Raw genomic sequence first — 19432 nt, 5'->3', positions numbered from 1 at the left:
TCTAAAAAAGAGAGTATATACATTTGAGGGGGAAGAAACTGTACATTGGAGGGGGTTGGGTAGGCGGGGTGGGGACTGTACATTGGAGGGGGTTGAGTTTGGACATTTACAGGGGCCAGTAACAGTTTCAGATTGCAGTCTCCCGCTGTGCTCTTTCGAGAAGTTTTGAAGGAGGGTAGTGATTCATATTGAAAGCTGAAGTAGTTCTGAAAAAAGGGTGAGAGGCACTTACTGCACATTCTCTGACAATTACACAGCAATAACAACTAAATATACCCAGGCGGACTGTTTCAGGCTTAGGTTTAAAGGGGATTTAACCAGAATACAAATAACTCCATGGATTGTTTTCTTTGGCGTCGCCTACAGTCCGTTGCCATAGGCAGCAGCGACCAGTTACACACTTCTGTTTCAACGAATTCTTCGTTGGTACTACCGATGCAAACAACTCAGATAAATCTGCAGCGCCGCGCTGGGCTACTACCGGCATTGCATGTTATTCAAGTTCAGATTTTTGGTTTTGAGTAAACAAACTCGGGAAATAACAACTAAGAATTTGTGAACGTTCTAAAAAATTATAAATCATAAAAACAATCACAATTCCTCCTGTAGAATGGTCAGAATAATAATAATAACTAAATTATTTCGCATGACAGACAGGAACAGGTACAGAAGCCCCGTCCTCATTTACTCTGAGGGCGGAGCATTTGGACCAATAGAAAGCCTTCGCGCGGAATTTCAAATGTTTTCAAAATGGCCGTCTCCTAATTTCCACACGATTCCTCCGCTTAGATTTGGAAATAAAATAGTCCGCTAGAGTATTTGGTCACGCGTTATTATATTTAATAGTGGAACGTGCATATAATGAGCAAAACATTAACAATCATACAAATCGACACACAGACGTCACGCAAAGTCCACTAAGTATGATGATTATATGATTATTTCTGAACGACTTTACCTTATAGCGGAGGGATATATGTGCAGTGACGTCACGTCTCGGGAGGAGGTCCGCACGCGGTGCTGAGACAACACAGCCAGTAGCGTCACGTTAGCAGGCCAGGTTAGCAGGTTAGCTTCTAGCTAGGGCTGCGTTTATCTAATAATACTTATGAGTTAATAATATAGAACTAGTTTTTACAGATAGGTTAGATTAGACGCGTCCCTGTCGACGTTTATGGATCACCGGTGTTTTTAATAAACCGTCTTTATCAGGTAAGTTGGTGTTTGTTGGCGCGATTACTAAACTAATGACGTGTCTGCTTGTAAAACTCCACGTTACAGTTCAGTCCACGGTGTTTTAACAAGTAACGTTATCATCATATTAATAACTCAATGTTGGGTAAAACAAAAATAAATAACCCATAATCGAGACAACTGACAATTTACATATGTAACGTTACGCCACCTTTGTGGAGCAGAATTGTATGTTATATATTGAACACTTGTCTACGTACTTGACTTCTATTTTATACTCACGATACGTATCTATTTTATCTAGCACAATCTCTGGAGCAAAGCAGACAGAAGCATTTTATATAAAAGTATTAACACTATACCATATTTTATCTTATTTATTATGCTAAAATATCCACATGCCCACACGCACTTTAAACATTCACATTTTTAAAGGGGAACTATCTTATAAATGGCCTTTTCCAGTGTTTTCTAGCTATGTGGACTTATATTAATAGGATCTATGTCTCTAATTCTCAATTTGCCCAAATAGTGAAAGAAATAGTAAAATAGTTCCCCTTTAATAACATTAGCTTCAGGCACTTTTTAACACTATACCATATGGTGTCTATTTATTATAGTAAAATATTTGCACTGCGTCCCTCATTTTTTTGCATTTTAAAAGGCTTGCATTTGTACTTTAGTTGTATATTATTGTATAGTCTTTGGTCTTTTTACTGTATGAAGCACACTCTCAGCAGAGTCATAGTACAGAACCAAACATTTCACTGTAATGGACCTTATGTGACATAAATTATTATTTGTATTTTTGCACCTGCACGTCTCGTGTAATGTATGTGACTAATAAAACTCTTATTAAATCTTTTAGGTAAAGGAAACATGCCACTGCACGGGAAGATAGTTGTGGTGAAGCGGAGTGGAGTGGATGGCACTGAGTTCCCCCTCACGGGGACATGCTTGTTTGGGAGGTGAGGAGGCAAATGACACGAAAGTGTAAATTATCTGTTTGATGAATGCCACTGGGTGTGTAGATGTAAATGTCATGCTTTGTCATCACGTGTCAAGTAAACGTGCCTCTCTGTCTGTGGTTCGCCGCCTTCATTTCCTGATCTTGGGGAACCTCATGTCGCGATTAAAGGCCGCTGTTTATTTGAAAATTTAGAGGCGGGGTTTATGATGCTGACGTCAGTAGTTGGGCTCCTTTACTAAGCGGAGGGAACTGTCTTTTTGTGTTATCTCATGCTGTTTCCCCCATGGTCTCTTTTTTTTTTAACTAACTACTGTCAGCGACTTGGGGTCATTGAGAAGCGCTATATAAATAAATAATATTAATATTGGGAGAAATGTCAATTTCATTTAATTTGTTTACTGCTCTGTGTTTATGTTAAATAAATAAAGCCTGCTGCTGCTTTGTGGTAAATTCTTATATATTTTTTCTATAATGCACCAAGTTTCCTTGTACTATTTACAGCATTCGATATCTGATCATTTATTTCATATCTAAGCAAAATTGGTATTGTAACTGAAATAATCCCCAACTGAATCGCCATTGAATAGAATCAGGACCTTGTGAATCTGAATCAAATGAGTTGGGAAATCGGTGGTGATGATACCAGCCCTAGTATTTAAGTGCACTATTATGTGTAAAATGTTACACAAGGCCTGATTTAAAAACCTACGCTTTACTGGTGGAGCTGCCTTTTTATTGCACTGACGACTTGTTTTATCAACAGGAAACCTCACTGCGATATTCGTATCCAGCTTCCTGAGGTCTCAAAGGAGCATTGCAGAATTGAATTGAATGAAAACAAAGAGGTAATTACAGATTTAGATGTGGAAATAATTTTACCGTTCCCAAGTGTAGTCTAAATGACTTATTTTGTTTGTTCTTTTTAAAGGTGCTCTATGTGGTATTTTTGTTGTAAAAACAAGCGTTAAATTGCTCTACGTTCTGACGGCCATCCCTGACATGGAGTTTTTTGGGTCTCCCAGGCCCTCCACTCTGCAGTAAATGGAAAATAAATGTTCTGTTATCCTGTTCCAACTTTATCCAATCAGGAGAGAGGGAGGACCCTAGATATTTTTTCTTATTTCAAGAAATCTTGCCACGACAGATTATCTTACTACTCTGGCAGATAATTTTACTTGTTTCAAGCACATATTTGCTTAAAACTCGTTTTTATTTCTTATTCTTGTCAGACCGTTGTGTGGAGTTCTCTCTCCTTATTGGATAAAGTAGGAACGGGATACCAGCCAATGCATCTTCTGTTTTACTGCAGAGTGGAGGCACTGGGAGACCCATGTTACTGACCAAATACTATATCAGTGATGGCTGTAAGAATGTAGAGCTATTTTAACATGTACTGTAGAGTTAGACCACTTGTTTTGACAAAAATAATATCACTTCCAACACCATTGAGACCAATCGCCTTTCTCTTCCCCAGGTCATTCTGACCAATTTGAGTTCAGTGAATCCCACCTGTGTCAACGGAGAGGCGTTGCAGCAGCCTGAGTGTTTGAAACATGGAGATATAATCACTGTTATTGATCGTTCTTTCAGGTTGGTGTTTCAGTTTTCTGTGGGGCTGAGAACGCTCTGGCTAGCAATATTAGACATCTGTTTTAAACTTATCTCTGGTTCTTCTGAGCAGTTTGCTCAGTGTTTTAAACCTACCGTCTTTGGTTCTGAGCAGTTGGCGTTATTGCAAAGTGTTTGATCTAATATCGTTTTGTCTTGCACAATTGTACAGCCCTGGCCTATTTAATTTTATTATTCTATTCTATTGTGCTATTTAAATTTAGTTTATATTCTACCGTAATTTTCTGTCCGTTAATGTTGCATCAAAAATGACCAAATCTAATTCCTTGTATGTGTAAAGTACTTGGCAATAAAGACCTTTCTGATTCAGATGACCAGGTATTCACGTACTAGTGCTGCTTGTTTTCAGGTTTGAGTATCCTCCAGCAACAACACCGAAGAAGAGGCCTTCCCTCGCGGGCAAAACTGAAAAGCTGCAGGTAACCTGCTCCTCGTTAATCAGCCCATGTTGCACACTTTTAAATTACAGTAAATTGCCCGTGACTGCTTAAATTATACAACAGAGGAACACAGTTTCATTAAGATAACGAACCCAGAGTTGATCTGCAGATAAAAGCGGAATAACGTGAATCACACCATTTTATATACACTGATATTCTGAAGACACCATTGGGCAAGTTGTTGTGTAGTTTCTAGCAAGTGGTCATAACTACGCTGAATCGCACCGATAACGGGTGTTTTTGACATGAACCAGGACATTGGACATCTCTGTGTGCATTCTCCCGACAAGCAGTCACAATTATGATTGTATGACCACTATACAGATGTCATGTAATATAAGTGTAATTTCAATATATGCAATACTTATCATTTATGAATATATGTAAGACCGTTATAGATTTTCCACCACATCTGTGAATGTAGAAAATGCACATGGTATTCTGTGCTAAAGGAAATGTCTTTATCACCCAGGTTCTGCAAGATCAGCAAGCGAGCATCACCAAGTCCTCTGAAGTTACCACAGGTTAGTATGCGTTTGTTGGAGTTTGCACAGAACAGTCAAATTGTCTACTGGTGAAGACCGTGTCGGCTGTTTGTATAAACGGGTCAATGTCAATTTACCATGTAATTGGTGTCCAGGTGGAGAGCCGGGTTGCGACAGGCGTCCTACTAGGATCAGCTTTGTGTACATTGGTTTATCGTGGACCTGTGTTGAGAGGCCACAGTCCCTAAGCTTTGGTTATGGTGTACTTGTGACATGACGTGCAATCAAAGGCCGGCCTTTCTATTTGTTTGAATTAAATGTAAATACAGGGTATCTGCGGCGTATTAAAGTATACAATTTAAGGCTATGAAATGTATTAAAAAGCCTTGAATTTAATTTGCACAAGTATTATGTTTTTGGGGGGCAAAATTATATGAAATGTTTTTATATTGTAAGTGTTTTGGGCGAGGGGCGGGGCTACCCAGGGGTTGGTTCAATAAATGTTAGATGTTTCCAAAGTTGATGAGTAATAATCGTGTAAAAGAATCTCAATATTGACCAATAATCACGATTGATATTTTGCCATAATTGAGTAGCCCTCGAACAATGTGATCGACTATTCAATTACAAATGTACACGCATCCGCTTTTGATCATATTGAAATGCGAACGGCCAAACGCCCCGCAGTCAGGAAAGTCTTGGGAAATATATGGAATTTAAGTTGTCCAGGCATGGAAAGGATTTGGAAAATTATGAAATGCACATGAACTTTTGGAAAAGTTGTGGAAATCGAAAACAATGGTCATAATTGTATGATTTTTGATAAATGACAGGAGTTGGTAAGGCCCGTCACAGATGTTTTAAAGAGCCACATTCAAACAGGCACGTCTTCATGAAATACTTTTATTCAGTAACCGTTGCTCTTCTTCTAGACTCTTATCTGAAGGATGGAGCCAACCACGACAACATCCAGCGCTCCCTGGAGAAAACCTTCCAGGCGGAAACGAAGGAGACCAGCTCCCCGTTCAAAGACCTATATCAAATGATCAAGCAGACGATGGACATGAAGACTCCCCAGAAGTCATCCGCAAGTCAGCCGCCAACGCCTGCTACCCAGAGGTTCCTCACGCCCAGAGCCACATCCGTCAGGAAAGTAGCCAGAGAGGCCGCCCCTTCCACGGAAGTCAAAAGCGCACCTGAAAAGGCGGGAGCCGTAGAATCCTCTGCCGCCGTTGCGACCAACGGCGAGGCCGAAGAAGGAGCGACGAAAGGCGTGGCGGGGACTCCGAAGTCGGCGAAGAAGCAGCGGAAGTCCCTCGACGTTCCCCTTTCACAAGAGACCGGGCCAGAAGAGATCGTGCCGGCCGATCAGGCTGCCGCACCTGCCACGCCCACTCAGGCGACTCCCAGGAACAGAAGGCGCTCTTCGACGGCCGCGACACCGGCCACCGCCGAAGCCCCCGCGAGGAGGAGGAGCAAGGAGGCCACTCCTAGCAAAGCAACGGTAACCGAGGCCCAGGCGGATCCGACTGTGGCTCGGCCCAGTACTCCCAAACCAGAGGTTACTTTGAGGGCGTCACCAAGGAGCCTGGAGAGGAAGCTTAAAGCCCAGGAGGTGCCTAGTGAGCCGGAAGCAGCAGCTACAAGTGGTAAGGGATACGTTTTATTTTTAATTTTATTTTCATGCACACTGAATTCAGTGATGGAATAACGTTTTTAATTTTGGTTAACCAAGCATTGTTTTTATCTTTGCATGGAAGCCATTGTTCGTTAATTTCAAACCTTAATTATTTAAGGCTACTGAGGTTTCCCTCATTTAGTCACGTCGAGTGTACATACGGGGCGGGGGGGGGCATATAAAATAACAAGATGTGGCAAAAAGCAAGGACAACAAATTAACTAAAGCATGTACAACTTCATTGACAAATGTCAACGTTGGGGAGTTCATTGCATGAGCTGGGACATCATAGCAAAATGCAGATTTACCCCGTTCTGGGCAAATTCGGGGGGACCTTAAGTTAACACATTCCCTGCCATAACTTATAGCCAGTCTGCCACCACTGTAAGCCTATGGAGATGTTCACCTTCTTTGCAAGGCTATAACTTTTTTAATTTTATTGCTAAATTGACATTACTATGGCCCATTCAACATCGATTATATATCGTTCAGGATGTAGGAACGTTATACTTTTTCATTCATACAAAAATACCTTCGAATCTAGAATATAAGTGTTATCGTTTTCTGCAGTAATTCCTAGAATGTGAGTTATAGGCCTAAACGCATATATAGATTATCGATTGCCGTTTATTCCCGATACACGCTATATAAAAAAATTCAACTGTATATTATCCTATACGTTATGCATCATCATGTACGGGGGGGGGGGGGGTCGTTTATAATTCCGTGATCGTCAGTAAATGCTTTATGTATGGGTGATATATTGATCAGATCGGTTTGCAGTGAAATGAATAAACAATTGGGCTGAAAATAACGTTAGCGTCCTCTTACCGTTCGCCAATGAGACTGGCGGTGAAAGATCCCAGGTATACGACGCCGATCACCTAGGTCCATTTCCGGTTTGTATGTTGCAATAAACGCCGAAATCATATCGATTATTACGTTTATAAAGCGATCCATTATGTACATAGTGTCTGTCGGGAGCCTTGCGGCAATATCTGACGGCCGGATGAATTTAATCGACGCACACCTCCCACTTCCTGTTGTTCGGGTGTAACTCGCCCAACCATCCACCAGGCGGCGGTATTGAGCCGTCGTTGTATTGAGCCATAGGGTCCAGCTGCAGCGCCGGAGGTGTATATATGAATTATGAATGCCATGTCGAAAAAAATGTATATTGATCTCAATATCGCTGTACAGTGTGGTCTGGCGGTCTAAGCATGGCGGGCAATAAAGTGTTACAGCGTGGATGGCGGTGGATGTGTTAAGGACCAGCCAATCACTAGAATGGCTTCCACAGTTTCCATAATTCCTATAAAGGAGGCAGTTTACCAAATAAGGGCCTTGAGAATGGAAAAATACCAGTGTTTGTTGCGCCTCTCCATCAGCGAGGACCAACCAACCTTGTCATAAAGGACACCGTGACGAGTGCCGTATCCATCATTAATGAGGACAGCGTGACGGACAGAGTCCAGGGGTGGTTGTTGTGTAGTATTATTAACTGCCAATGCATTGTATCATCAGCGCAACCATATAATCTCCCCCCCCCCCCCCCCCCGACAGAAAAACCACGGTCGTCTAAGAAAAGAAAGAGTGAAGAACTTGGAGTCACATCCGAACAGCAGGCCAAGAAGAAACGCGTGTCATTTGGAAATCTCTTGACCCCAGAGTTGTTTGACAAGCGACTGCCTCCCGACTCTCCACTACGCAAAGGGGCCATGCCCAGGCGGAGCCTGAGTGTCCCTAAGATGAAGGACTCCCTCCTCAGACGAGCATCGGCCATTGGCATGATAAAGGTACGGTGATGCAGGAGGAAATGTAACAAAGATTTAATTTGAATACTTTTCGTGGTTAATTTTCACCCATAGGAATACATTGTGGGCATGTTGAGATTGTGGGAGCTGCTTTTCTCTAGAATTAAGCATATTTTCTAAATCGCCATCGTGCCCTAAATCGTTTTGGCTCAAAACAATCACACTTCTCCAGGGGCTCACAATTTCTTTTTCGCTTTGGCGCATCCGGTCCTCCCAGAGGCCGCCTGAGCCTCACCTAGACTCCAGTAATCAGCTGGGGTTAGGTTTTGCATACTCGCTTGCGCAGCCTTCTAGTTGTTTATCAAATGATTGCTTTCCCTAGGAATCCAGCCCGAAAGGGAAGAGTCCAGCGAAGTCGAGGACACCGTCGCCCGCCAAGAGGTCCCCAAAAACCAAAACCCCATCCCCCAGGTCTCAGTCACCGGCCAAGATGTCCCCGAAAGCCAGAACCCCATCTCCGAGTAAGAATAAGTCCCCGAAGACCAAAGCCAAGACCCCTTCACCTGCCAAGACCTCTCCTGCTAGAGGAAGGTCTCCGTCCACGGATAAACCCCAGACCCCTAAAGCCGAGAAATCTCCTAAACCTCGGCGCAAGTCTACATCCCCAGCAGCACAGCCGCAATTGGTCGACAAGAAAACCACCAAGAGGAGGTCGTGTCCGGTGGCGTCCTCCTCCGACGCGGTCGCCGCGTTACCCAGTTCTTCACGGAGCCAGACGCCGTCGGTGCAGGGCCGCTTCTCTGTGTCGCGTATCAGCACCCCGTCGCCCGTCTCGCAGGAGGACACCGTGGCCGTCCCGGAGCCCTCTGTCCAGGTCACTCCCAAGTTGCCTCTGAGGAGGAAGAGCATGAAGAAAGAAGCCTCCAGGAAGACTCCGAAGGGCATGCTGAAGGTCATGCACACGCTCTCCCGGTCATCTATCAAAGGTATTTCATCTCGAACCTTTATTTCAACTCCTAAAAGATAATCGGCTAAGACGAGTCGACGCACATACTTTTAAATGCAGCAAGAGAAGGAAGAACCTTCAGTCGCAGTTGGAAGCATTAAATGAAAAAGCAGTATGCATCTGATTGTTCCAAATGTATCTTCTTTATTTTAATGTATGGTGGTTGGGTGCGACCAGCAGCGTTTATAGGTCACTCTGTCGGACGGTTGGCTCCCAAACACGTCCCCAACCTCCAGCCGCCACAGGTTAGAATAGGACACGGTGGCACTTGATCAGAGCCTAACCACCACGTTTCTCTCCCCCCAGGTTCTTGGGCCGACATTGTGAAGTTTAGTCAACACAAGCTTCACGCGGTTGTTCCGGCTAAGAGAATGCTCACCAAAACAAAGGCAAAGAAGGCTGCTGCTGTGCCCAAACCCAAGGTATGAAATGCCAACCAATTGGTGGATTCAGATCACTGTTGTTATGCAAGCTTTTCCCCCCATCGTGTCTGGTTTTTACTCGGGACATCGAAGTGATTGCGACGAGCCTGCTGAGCTCCCGCAAGCCCTACCGATGACGCCTGCACATCTATTGTGGGGGAGAGAGAGAGAGCCACTTGTTCCATCGGTCGACTAATTGGTGAGGCGAGTGCCTGCCAATGTCGAGTGTCATCGACATGTCCCAGGTGTGCACTTATCGTTTCACGGCAATAAGGGTTTCTTTTGAATTTGTTTACGGAACCGAAATGTGACTGAAAGGCAAGGGGCCCGGTGGAGCTCTTTGATGAGATGGTCGATGCCTCCTTACCTCGGGCATTGCCTGTCACTTGCCTCTTGAATTGAAAAGTGGTTCTCTCTCTCCCGCATCTATGTATTGTGTTTCCACCCTCTCGGGGTTAATGCAGTATACTTTCATTCAGTAAGATGATGAGGAAAAAATAAAATGGCATGGATTCAGGTAGCGCAGAATCTCATTACATAGCCGTGGCTAATATTGTGCAGGTGACATGAGTCGACCGCTGAAAATGGCCAGATTTTAATCTTTGTCTTCCTTATAATTGGCCTGAGGTTTGAAAGTTAACTGTTGTTTTTTCTTGTTTAACATAAGTGGTCTACATTTAAAAAATAATAGCTCTACATTCAAACAGCCATCACTGATATAAATGGTCTGGTCAGTAACATGGGTCTCTCGGTCCCTCCACTCTGCTGTAAAGACAAAATAAATGTTCATCCCGTTCTTGCCTTATCCAATAAGGAGAGAGAACTCCACACGGGGGGGGGGGGGGGGGGGGGTAATAATAAATAACTAGTTTTAAGAAAAGATGTGCTTTAAACGAGTAAAATATCTGATGGGAATGTAGAGCATGTTTTTTTTAACAGCTTAAAGAAATTCCACTTACTTACGTAAAGTTATATTTGTAACCCTTTAAATGGCCACTCTCCATTCCCACATGCACGTGCCCTTAACGAACATTTCCTCCTCGCCTGTAACATGTAAAAAATGTTTTGTTCTTTTCAATCTTTCAGACCCCTGTGAAAAAACTCCAGGGCCACGTCAGCACCGGTCACGCAGACTCCCCTGTGACCGTCGTCGTGGGCCGAGCTCACACGTTTATAAATGCTCCTGGCGCTGCCCCGAAGCCGGTCCACAACCTCGCACTCCTCAAGAAGAACATGAAGATGGACGAGGACTTGACCGGTAGGAGCTCCTTCCTGTGTCAACTATTGGAATTGGGATTATTTTCGGGACATGTGTTGTATTTTAACAGAGTGCTTTGTTCTGTATTGATTCGTGTAGATTCAAATGTATTGTCATTATATGGCACAAGTACAGTACAACGAGAATAAAATGTGTACGTTTAATCCTTTCTGTAGTAGCGATAAAGTCCCAGCCCTAATATATATATATATACAGTGTTATAGTACATGCTATCATACAGAGCTAAGGGTTTTGTGCAGGTGTACAAGCAAGTATATGAGGCCTTATATGCAGTTTTATTCAGACAAATTGAGATTCAATTGTATTGTATCTCTTTGTGGACAGGACACTCATCTTGTGTTTTGTGGTTTCAGGAATTGCTGAAATATTTAGCACCCCAGTGAACAGGCGGAGGAAATCGGCCGTGCACACTGTCCCCAAGACGCCCCCGAGAGCTGCGCCTACATCTGAAGCATCAGTGATGAGCACACCTGAGGAGACTGGTAGGTCTTATTGGCAACATTAACAGACAATTAAAGTAGATACAATGGCATGCAAATTTCTCGATTCTGATTGGCTGAAACAGTCAAGTTAGACGTGGTTATTTCTCATAACCCACGCCTGTGATCCCAGAACCCGCCCACAACCGAATTACAATCACTCCGCCAATTCGACTTTTTCATAGGAAAAACCAAGATGGCGGACAATAATCTTTACGAATGGATGTGTTGGAAGCGTCATAACTACTAATTCAAAAACTATTGTCACGGCGAATGTGTTAGTTTCTTACACAATGTTGGATTATGTAATTGGTGGGTCATGAGTAATTGTGGAACTAAATATAAATCGCGGGAAGTCTGTTAGATGCCATTCGTCAAAAGGACATTCATTTCACTGTTAATAACATTTTCAATCAAACAAATCAAAGTGAGCGTGGGTTATTGAATTGATTGATTGAACATTTTATTAATGTCCGCCTTGTTTCAAACTGGTTAGGCTTAGGCCCTCGCCTCGGGCCTAACAACCACCCATAGGCGTGATCTAATTTCTATAACCCACTTTGTCTCGTGATGTAATGCTTAAATAAAATTGAATATGTAAACTAAATTAGAATTACAATAGGACAGGGCTGTACAATTGTGCAAAAAATATGAAGTAGGGCTGTACCGAATGTCATTTTCTAACATTCAAAGCTTCTATTGAAATTTTCTCCCCCTCTCAAACTAAATCCTCAATTTGAATAAAGTGATTAATCTGATTAAATGAGTATTTTTCTTTTATTAAATCAACTTTCTTTAATGAATATAACTCAGTTTCGGCAACATAAATAATCCAATAAGGGCACAGTTGGTATGAAAGTGATGGTGACGTCTTATAGTATAATATTATATTAGTGTAGCCTAACTGCAACTGTGAAGAAAACCCCCATTGGTTTAAACGGATAAAAAAAAATGTATAAAAAAATTCAAATGTTGATTTAAATTCGAATGTCAACATTATGATCGAAGCATTCGGTACAGCCCTATTTAGTTTTGAGTATATGGAAATATATAGACCAGGAATGGTGTGTTAATATAATGCACTGTGACCGATGCTTATGTAGCATATACTGTCTAATGAGTTTTAATATCTCTTCCTGTGATGTCATCAGAGGACACTGAATCCTTGGGTTGTGTTGATTACAACTCGATGAAACTATGTCGATATCAATTCGCACTGCCAAACCCATACAAAAACTAGACTACGCCCATTTCCCATTATTATGTCCCCTTTTTCATTATAGGTGAGATGGTTGTATCTCCCATGACTGTTGCAAAGGGCGGAAGATACAACAAGGAGGCAATCGACCGCCTCCTCGAGAGCGACAAAGAAGCGAGCTTCGTCGGCGAGATCCCCGCCACGTCCGATTCCACGGAGCAGCAGTCTCCAGATTTGGCGACCGTCGTGGCAACTCCCGAGCAGAAGCCCCCTCAGCCCGACTGTCTGACCGGGGTCAAGAGGATCATGAGGACTCCCAGACAGAAGCCAGAACCTCTGGAGGACCTCCGAGGGAGACTCCTGAAGACCCCCAGACAGAAGCAGCCGGAGCAGCCAGAGTGTCTCACTGGAGTCAAGAGGATCATGAGGACCCCCAGAGCGCCTAAGGCCACTGAAGAAGTGGGCTTCGACGGCGTCAAGGAGTTGTTGGAGACGCCCACGCGTGGCGAACGCGTGACAAAAGGTGAGTTGTTTTACTCTTTTTTTTTTTTTTTTTTTTTTTTTTTTTTTTTTTTTTTTTTTTTTTTTTTTTTTATTATTGTTATTATTATTATATACCCGTCTGTCTGCGCGCCTCTCTGGCTTTCTGGAAATAACACTGGTTTCTCCCCCAATAGAAACGGTGGTCGTCTGTGAGGCACAGCCAGAGGGCGCCGCTCGGGTTGAAGAGCTATTCAATACATGTTCTTGGCCTTCTGATGCCACGGAGGAGGAGGAGCTCTGTGAAGATGGCCCCTCTACCACAGAGGAGGAGGAGGAGGAGAAGCTCTCTGAAGATGGCCCCTCTACCACAGAGGAGGAGGTGAAGCTCTGTGAAGATGGCCCCTCTACCACAGAGGAGGAGGTGAAGCTCTGTGAAGATGGCCCCTCTACCACAGAGGAGGTGAAGCTCTGTGAAGATGGCCCCTCTACCACAGAGGAGGAGGAGAAGCTCTGTGAAGATGGCCCCTCTACCACAGAGGAGGAGGAGAAGCTCTGTGAAGATGGCCCCTCTACCACAGAGGAGGTGAAGCTCTGTGAAGATGGCCCCTCTACCACAGAGGAGGTGAAGCTCTGTGAAGATGGCCCCTCTACCACAGAGGAGGAGGTGAAGCAGTGTGAAGATGGCCCCTCTACCACAGAGGAGGAGGAGAAGCTCTGTGAAGATGGCCCCTCTACCACGGAGGAGGAGAAGCTCTGTGAAGATGGCCCCTCTACCACAGAGGAGGAGGAGGTGAAGCTCTGTGAAGATGGCCCCTCTACCACAGAGGAGGAGGAGCAGGAAGAGATGGCGCAAGGTATGTTACATATTGATTGGTTGATTTTTGTATGCTAGTGTTTTTGAATGTTCCAATTATGCCGTAAAACTTAATTCATTAATTAATAGTCCAGGCTTTTATTTGTTTCAATCATTTACCACAACTGGCTTATATTTGGGACAGTCTATATGTGACCTGTCTTTAATTATTTTTGCCCCAAAACTCAGCAAAGATGGGGAAAGTTTTTTTTATTTAAACCTTGATAAATATTACCTGTATAAAAATGTGGCTAACAAATCGCACATCAATTATAAATCATTAATTTTATCTCTCTCTTGAGACGATTCTCATTGTAGTGCCAACCTCACACACCAGAGAGAGAGAGGAGTCAATTCTAATTAATGTTTTTATCTTTTAGAACCAGAGGTCGTCTCTGAGGAGAAACCAGAGGATGTATCCTGTGCCCAGGGGGAGGATGACCGGTCTGACGCCGTGGAGAGTGTTGATGAGGGACCAGGTGAGTTGTCTTTGAGCAAGGATGTCCGATATCGCGTCTAAAGTTACATTCATGTTTTGAGCTGGATTTTCAAGAAATGCAAATGATAATTACAGTATAATAATAATCTTCATTTGTAGAGCACCTTTCATACAAGAATTCCAGCTCAAAGTGCTTCGCGGCAGCAAAAAAAAGACTGGCATAAAATGTGCACAAAATTGGCAGATCAAGAGCAATGCATAAAGTGCAGACATAAAACGAGCATCAAAATGGACATTAAATCAGTTCTTCATATTAGGATCCAACATCTCTATGTTCTTTCTTGTTTACTAGGAGTCGTGTCAGAGCAGCCAGAGGACTGTGCTCAGGGAGAAGGTGGACCGTCAGATACCGTGGAGATCATTTCTCTAGAAGAAGAAGCACAAGGTGAGTCGAGTTGAACTAGCTTAGTATCTTAAAAAAAAGTGTAAATGTGTGTAAATGAGAATAATATAGTTGATTCTCATTTCCTTTTTTTCCTTTAAGAACCAGAGGGTGTCTGTGAGGAGAAACCAAAAGATGCATCCTGTGCTCAGATTGAAGATGGACCATCGGATACCGTGGACAATGATTCCCGGGAAGATGAGGCAAAAGGTCAGTAGTTTGGAGCAATGACATCGGTCAAAAATTACGTTAGTGTTCGATGAGCTGAATGGTCAAGAAATGCAAGTAATGTCTCTCTTTTTTTTTAAAGTCGAATACACTCAAACGGCAACATCTAGGCAAAATAATCGGAATACAATGTCTGATGTAGTTGAATATAATGGGTTACTAAACACATTAGACCAAAACAAAAAATGTAAAGTGAACTATCCCTTTCAGTCTCGGCAAGGTTTAATGTTCATGTTACTAAGAATGATTTTGTTTTTCTTAAAGAACCTGCTGTTGTCTGCGAAAAGCAGCCAGAAGACGTGGAAGCAAGAGAGTCTCTTCAGGAGGCACCTACTCTCAAGCCCAGGAAAGGAAGGACCACCAAACCAGCTGCGACGGAACCTGCTGAACCCGAGGTTCCCCAGAGGGCCGCTGCTCTTAAACCCCGGAGGGGAAAAAATGCTAAACAAACATCTCTGGAACAGGCGGAACCACTGCAGGAAAACATTGAAGCTACAATCGACGAAATACCTCCAATTGGCGACGTCGAACCAGTAAGCGACACCATCGCCGCATCGCGGGAGGAAGCTACTTTGAAGCCCAAGAGAGGAAGAAATACCAAAAAGGCAGCCGTTGAAGAAGCTGAAACTGTGCAAGACGACGCCATGGAAGTGATGCATGATGACGTTGAATCTGTAGTGAGCGACACTGTGGCTCCCCCAGAGGAAGCTGCTTCAAAGCCCAAGAGGGGGAGAAAATCTAAGCAGGTTCCTGTCAAACAGGAATCTGTTGAAGAAGCTCCAACTGAGCAGGAGAACGCTGAGGTCCTGAGTGACGAACCTCTTCCAGAAGAAGAGGAATCTGTACCTGCCGTCACTGTCGAGAAACCCAGAAGAGGAAGAAAGAAGGATGCTGAAGAAAAGCCAGAAGCGCCAGTAAGGAAGGGCAGAAAGGCAGCAGCGAAGCCTGCGGTTGTTGCAACAGAAGATGCCACTCCAGTGCCAAGCGCCGAGACCGTGGAGGAAGAGGTCGCTCCAGTTGAAGAAAGCTTGACCAAACAGGATTCTGAAGAAAAACCAGAAGCGCCAGTTAAAACCACAAGAGGAAGGAAGGTCAATGCTGCTGTGAAGGATGAGGTTCCACAAGTTACTCCAGCTAAGAGGGGACGCAGAGTAGCAGCTCGGGTGGATGAAGAGGTTGTGACTATTTCACAAGAGCCGGAGGAAAAAGCTGAACCCAAGCAGGAGGAAGTCCAAGAGGATGAGGTGGCTGATGTTAAACCTGCCGGTAACCCCGCTGAAGAACAGCCAGAGGCTCCTGTCAAAGCCACAAGGGGAAGGAAGGTCAATGCTGCTGCTGTGAAGGAAGAGGTTCCTCAAGTGGCTCCAGCTAAGAGGGCACACAGGGGAGCGGCTCGTTCCCTTCAGGAGACTGCTGAAGTGGCCGATATCCCCGCTGAGATTCCAGCAGCGCCAGTAAGGAAGGGCAGAAAGGCAGCAGCAGCGAAGCCTGCAGTTGTTGCAACAGAAGATGCCACTCCAGTGCCAAGCGCCGAGACCGTGGAGGAAGAGGTCGCTCCAGTTGAAGAAAGCTTGACCAAACAGGATTCTGAAGAACAATCAGAAGCGCCAGTTAAAGCCACAAGGGGAAGGAAGGTCAATGCTGCTGCTGTGAAGGAAGAGGTTCCTCAAGTGGCTCCAGCTAAGAGGGGACGTAAAGGAGCAGCTCAGGAGACTGCTGTTGTGGAAACAACCGTCCCAGTTTCAGAATCTGCTCCTCTGGGAAAGCAGAGTACGGTTGAAGAGGCTGATATCCCTGCCGAGGTTCCAGCAGGACCAGTAAGGAAGGGCAGAAAGGCAGCAGCGAAGACTGCAGTTGTTGCAACAGAAGATGCCACTCCAGTGCCAAGCGCCGAGACCGTGGAGGAAGAGGTCGCTCCAGTTGAAGAAAGCTTGACCAAACCAAAGGAAGAGGTTCCTCAAGTGGCTCCAGCTAAGAGGGGACGTAAAGGAGCAGCTCAGGCGACTGCTGCTGTGGAAACAACCGTCCCTGTTACAGAATCTGCACCTCGAGGCAGGTTAGGAAGGCAGAGTAAGGTTGAAGTGGCTGATGATATCCCCGCTGAGGTTCCAGAAGCGCCAGTAAGGAAGGGCAGAAAGGCAGCAGTGAAGCCTGCAGTTGTTGCAACAGAAGATGCCACTCCAGTGTCAAGCGCTGAGACCGTGGAGGAAGAGGTCGCTCCAGTTGAAGAAAGCCTGACCAAACAGGATTCTGAAGAAAAGTCAGAAGCTCCAGTTAAAGCCACAAGAGGAAGGAAGGTCAATGCTGCTGTGAAGGATGAGGTTCCTCAAGTGGCTCCAGCTAAGAGGGGACGTAAAGCAGCAGCTCAGGAAACAACCATCCCAGTTACAGAATCTGCTCCTCCGGTAAAGCGGAGTAAGGTTGAAGTGGCTGATATCCCTGCTGAGGTTCCAGAAGCGCCAGTAAGGAAGGGCAGAAAGGCAGCAGCGAAGCCTGCAGTTGTTGCAACAGAAGATGCCGAGACCGTGGAGGAAGAGGTCGCTCCAGTTGAAGAAATCTTGACTAAACAGGATTCTGAAGAAAAGCCAGAAGCGCCAGTTAAAGCCACAAGGGGAAGGAAGGTCAATGCTGCTGTGAAGGATGAGGTTCCACAAGTGGCTCCAGCTAAGAGGGGACGCAGAGTAGCAGCTCAGGAGACTGCTGTTGTGGAAACAACCGTCCCAGTTTCAGAATCTGCTCCTCGGGGAAAGCGGAGTAAGGTTGAAGAGGCTGATATCCCTGCCGAGGTTCCATCAGGACCAGTAAAGAAGGGCAGAAAGGCAGCAGCAAAGACTGCGGTTGTTGCAACAGACGATGCCGCTGAGGAAGATGTGGAAGGCACAAACCGGTCCATGACAGCGGTTAACTGGAAGGTAGACTTGACGGAGACTCATGCCGTGACGCCCGTCGCCAAGGCAGCTCGGGGAAGGAAGGCAAAACCTGTTGAGGACAAAGACGAGGCTTCGCAAGTAATCCCCTCCAAGAGGGCACGTCACAGCGCAGAGCCCTCTACCCCTCAGGCCACCGCATCCAAGCCCGCTAACAAAGGGAGAGCGTCGAGCAAAAAAGCTGAAGAGGAGGATCTCTCAGTTAAAGCCGAACCCATCGCGAGCGCCCGACGGGGAGCCAAGGTCACGGAGGAAGCGCCCGAGGTGACGGAAGATGCGCCGGAGGAGGGCAGAGGGAAGGCGGCACCCAAGAGGGGAAAAGCGGCGTCTAAAACGGTGGATGATGTCGAGACGCAACCCAAGGCCCGTAGAGGTAGAGCAGTGAAGAAATAGAGCGCTTGTAGATTTAATGTTTTTGCAAATAGTTAATAGTTGTTGTTTAGATTTTGTTGTGGCATTTTTATTGCTTTAATTGGTTAGGCAGAGAGTAAAGTTTTGGGAGGAGATATGGGGGAAGACCTGCAGCAAAGGTCTCCGGGACTTGAACTCGGGACGGCTGCGTTACACTGCAGCGCAGTTACGTGTTGTGCCACATTCATGTCTTTTATATTGTATGGTGAAAAAAATCATTGATTCTTTCTTATTAAAACACTTTATAATTAAGAAAATATGCTTTCATTGTATTATTGCTTGGTAGTAATGATTGTATTTGTAGTCATGTTGTTTTGGGGGAGAACTGTCAAGTTAGTAATATCTAGAATTTCATGCTATGGATACTTGGTTCCCTGCCATGCTGTTTATTCATAATTAATTAGTAACAAACTTTATTTTTTATTCCTTATTATATCAACATGACACAGAGGTTACCCTCATTTACAGCGATGACGAGCTTGCAAAACAGGACTATCATTCATACATGGACACAATAAATAAGAATAAGCCATTTTAAAAACATTTAGACGGTTACAAGTCGCCTGTTGGGTGGGTAAATAACAGGCCCACTACAGTATTGGATTCAAATGGGGAGACCATATTACTGACCAGTAATTTCTGTCAATGTAGAGCTATTTAACACTTATTTTAACAATAAAATGGCACTCACAGCCTGGTCCATGGTTGCCAGATGATCGGGTGACTAAAAAGATATTTAACTGGGACAGAGCACACGGTCATCCCTGGTCAAGAGAGATGTCTATGATTTTTTTTAATTTAAGTGATTTTTATGAATCGTAAGGTTAATATAATTAAACAAAGTATCAATCATCAGGATGAGTGGAAGGTGGAGATATGGAAGAAACCTAAACTTAGAAAATATGTTGAAATTAAAGACGAGTATTTTACTGAACCTTATGTAATGTTACATTTAAAGACAACAGAGGTCTGCCCAGTTAAGGTCTGGCACCCTGCCATTGGCTGTGGAAGTGGGTAGATTCCAAGGTACACCTGAGGAGGAGCGGTTCTGTGTTCTCTGGGTGGTGGAAGATTAATATCATTTTGTTTTTCACTGCCCCTTGTACACCGATTTG

General features: G+C 44.5%; 1 protein-coding gene across 3 annotated transcripts; it reads left to right on the top strand.

Moving 5' to 3' along the window:
- Positions 1-1047: 1047 nt before the first annotated feature.
- On the top strand, positions 1048-18574 carry mki67 (marker of proliferation Ki-67). 3 transcript variants are annotated; one of them, XM_084323882.1, is made up of 19 exons: positions 1048-1212; positions 2063-2162; positions 2928-3009; positions 3639-3754; positions 4143-4212; positions 4706-4757; positions 5651-6367; positions 7960-8192; positions 8533-9136; positions 9463-9578; positions 10665-10836; positions 11211-11339; positions 12620-13057; positions 13212-13438; positions 13850-13871; positions 14251-14349; positions 14662-14754; positions 14854-14961; positions 15244-18574. In XM_084323882.1, the coding sequence occupies exons 2-19, from the start codon at positions 2074-2076 to the stop codon at positions 18297-18299; spliced, it is 6423 nt and encodes a 2140-aa protein (XP_084180008.1). In that variant the 5' UTR covers positions 1048-1212; positions 2063-2073; the 3' UTR covers positions 18300-18574. The 3 variants fall into 3 exon arrangements, with proteins under 3 accessions (XP_084180008.1, XP_084180007.1, XP_084180006.1); XM_084323881.1 differs by having other exon boundaries at positions 13212-13871; positions 14860-14961; XM_084323880.1 differs by having other exon boundaries at positions 13212-13871.
- Positions 18575-19432: the final 858 nt, after the last annotated feature.

This window comes from Notolepis coatsorum (genome assembly GCF_963971535.1).
Source record: "Notolepis coatsorum genome assembly, chromosome: 10".
Lineage (NCBI taxonomy): Eukaryota > Metazoa > Chordata > Actinopteri > Aulopiformes > Paralepididae > Notolepis > Notolepis coatsorum.
This window is presented reverse-complemented; position numbering and strand designations above follow the sequence as displayed.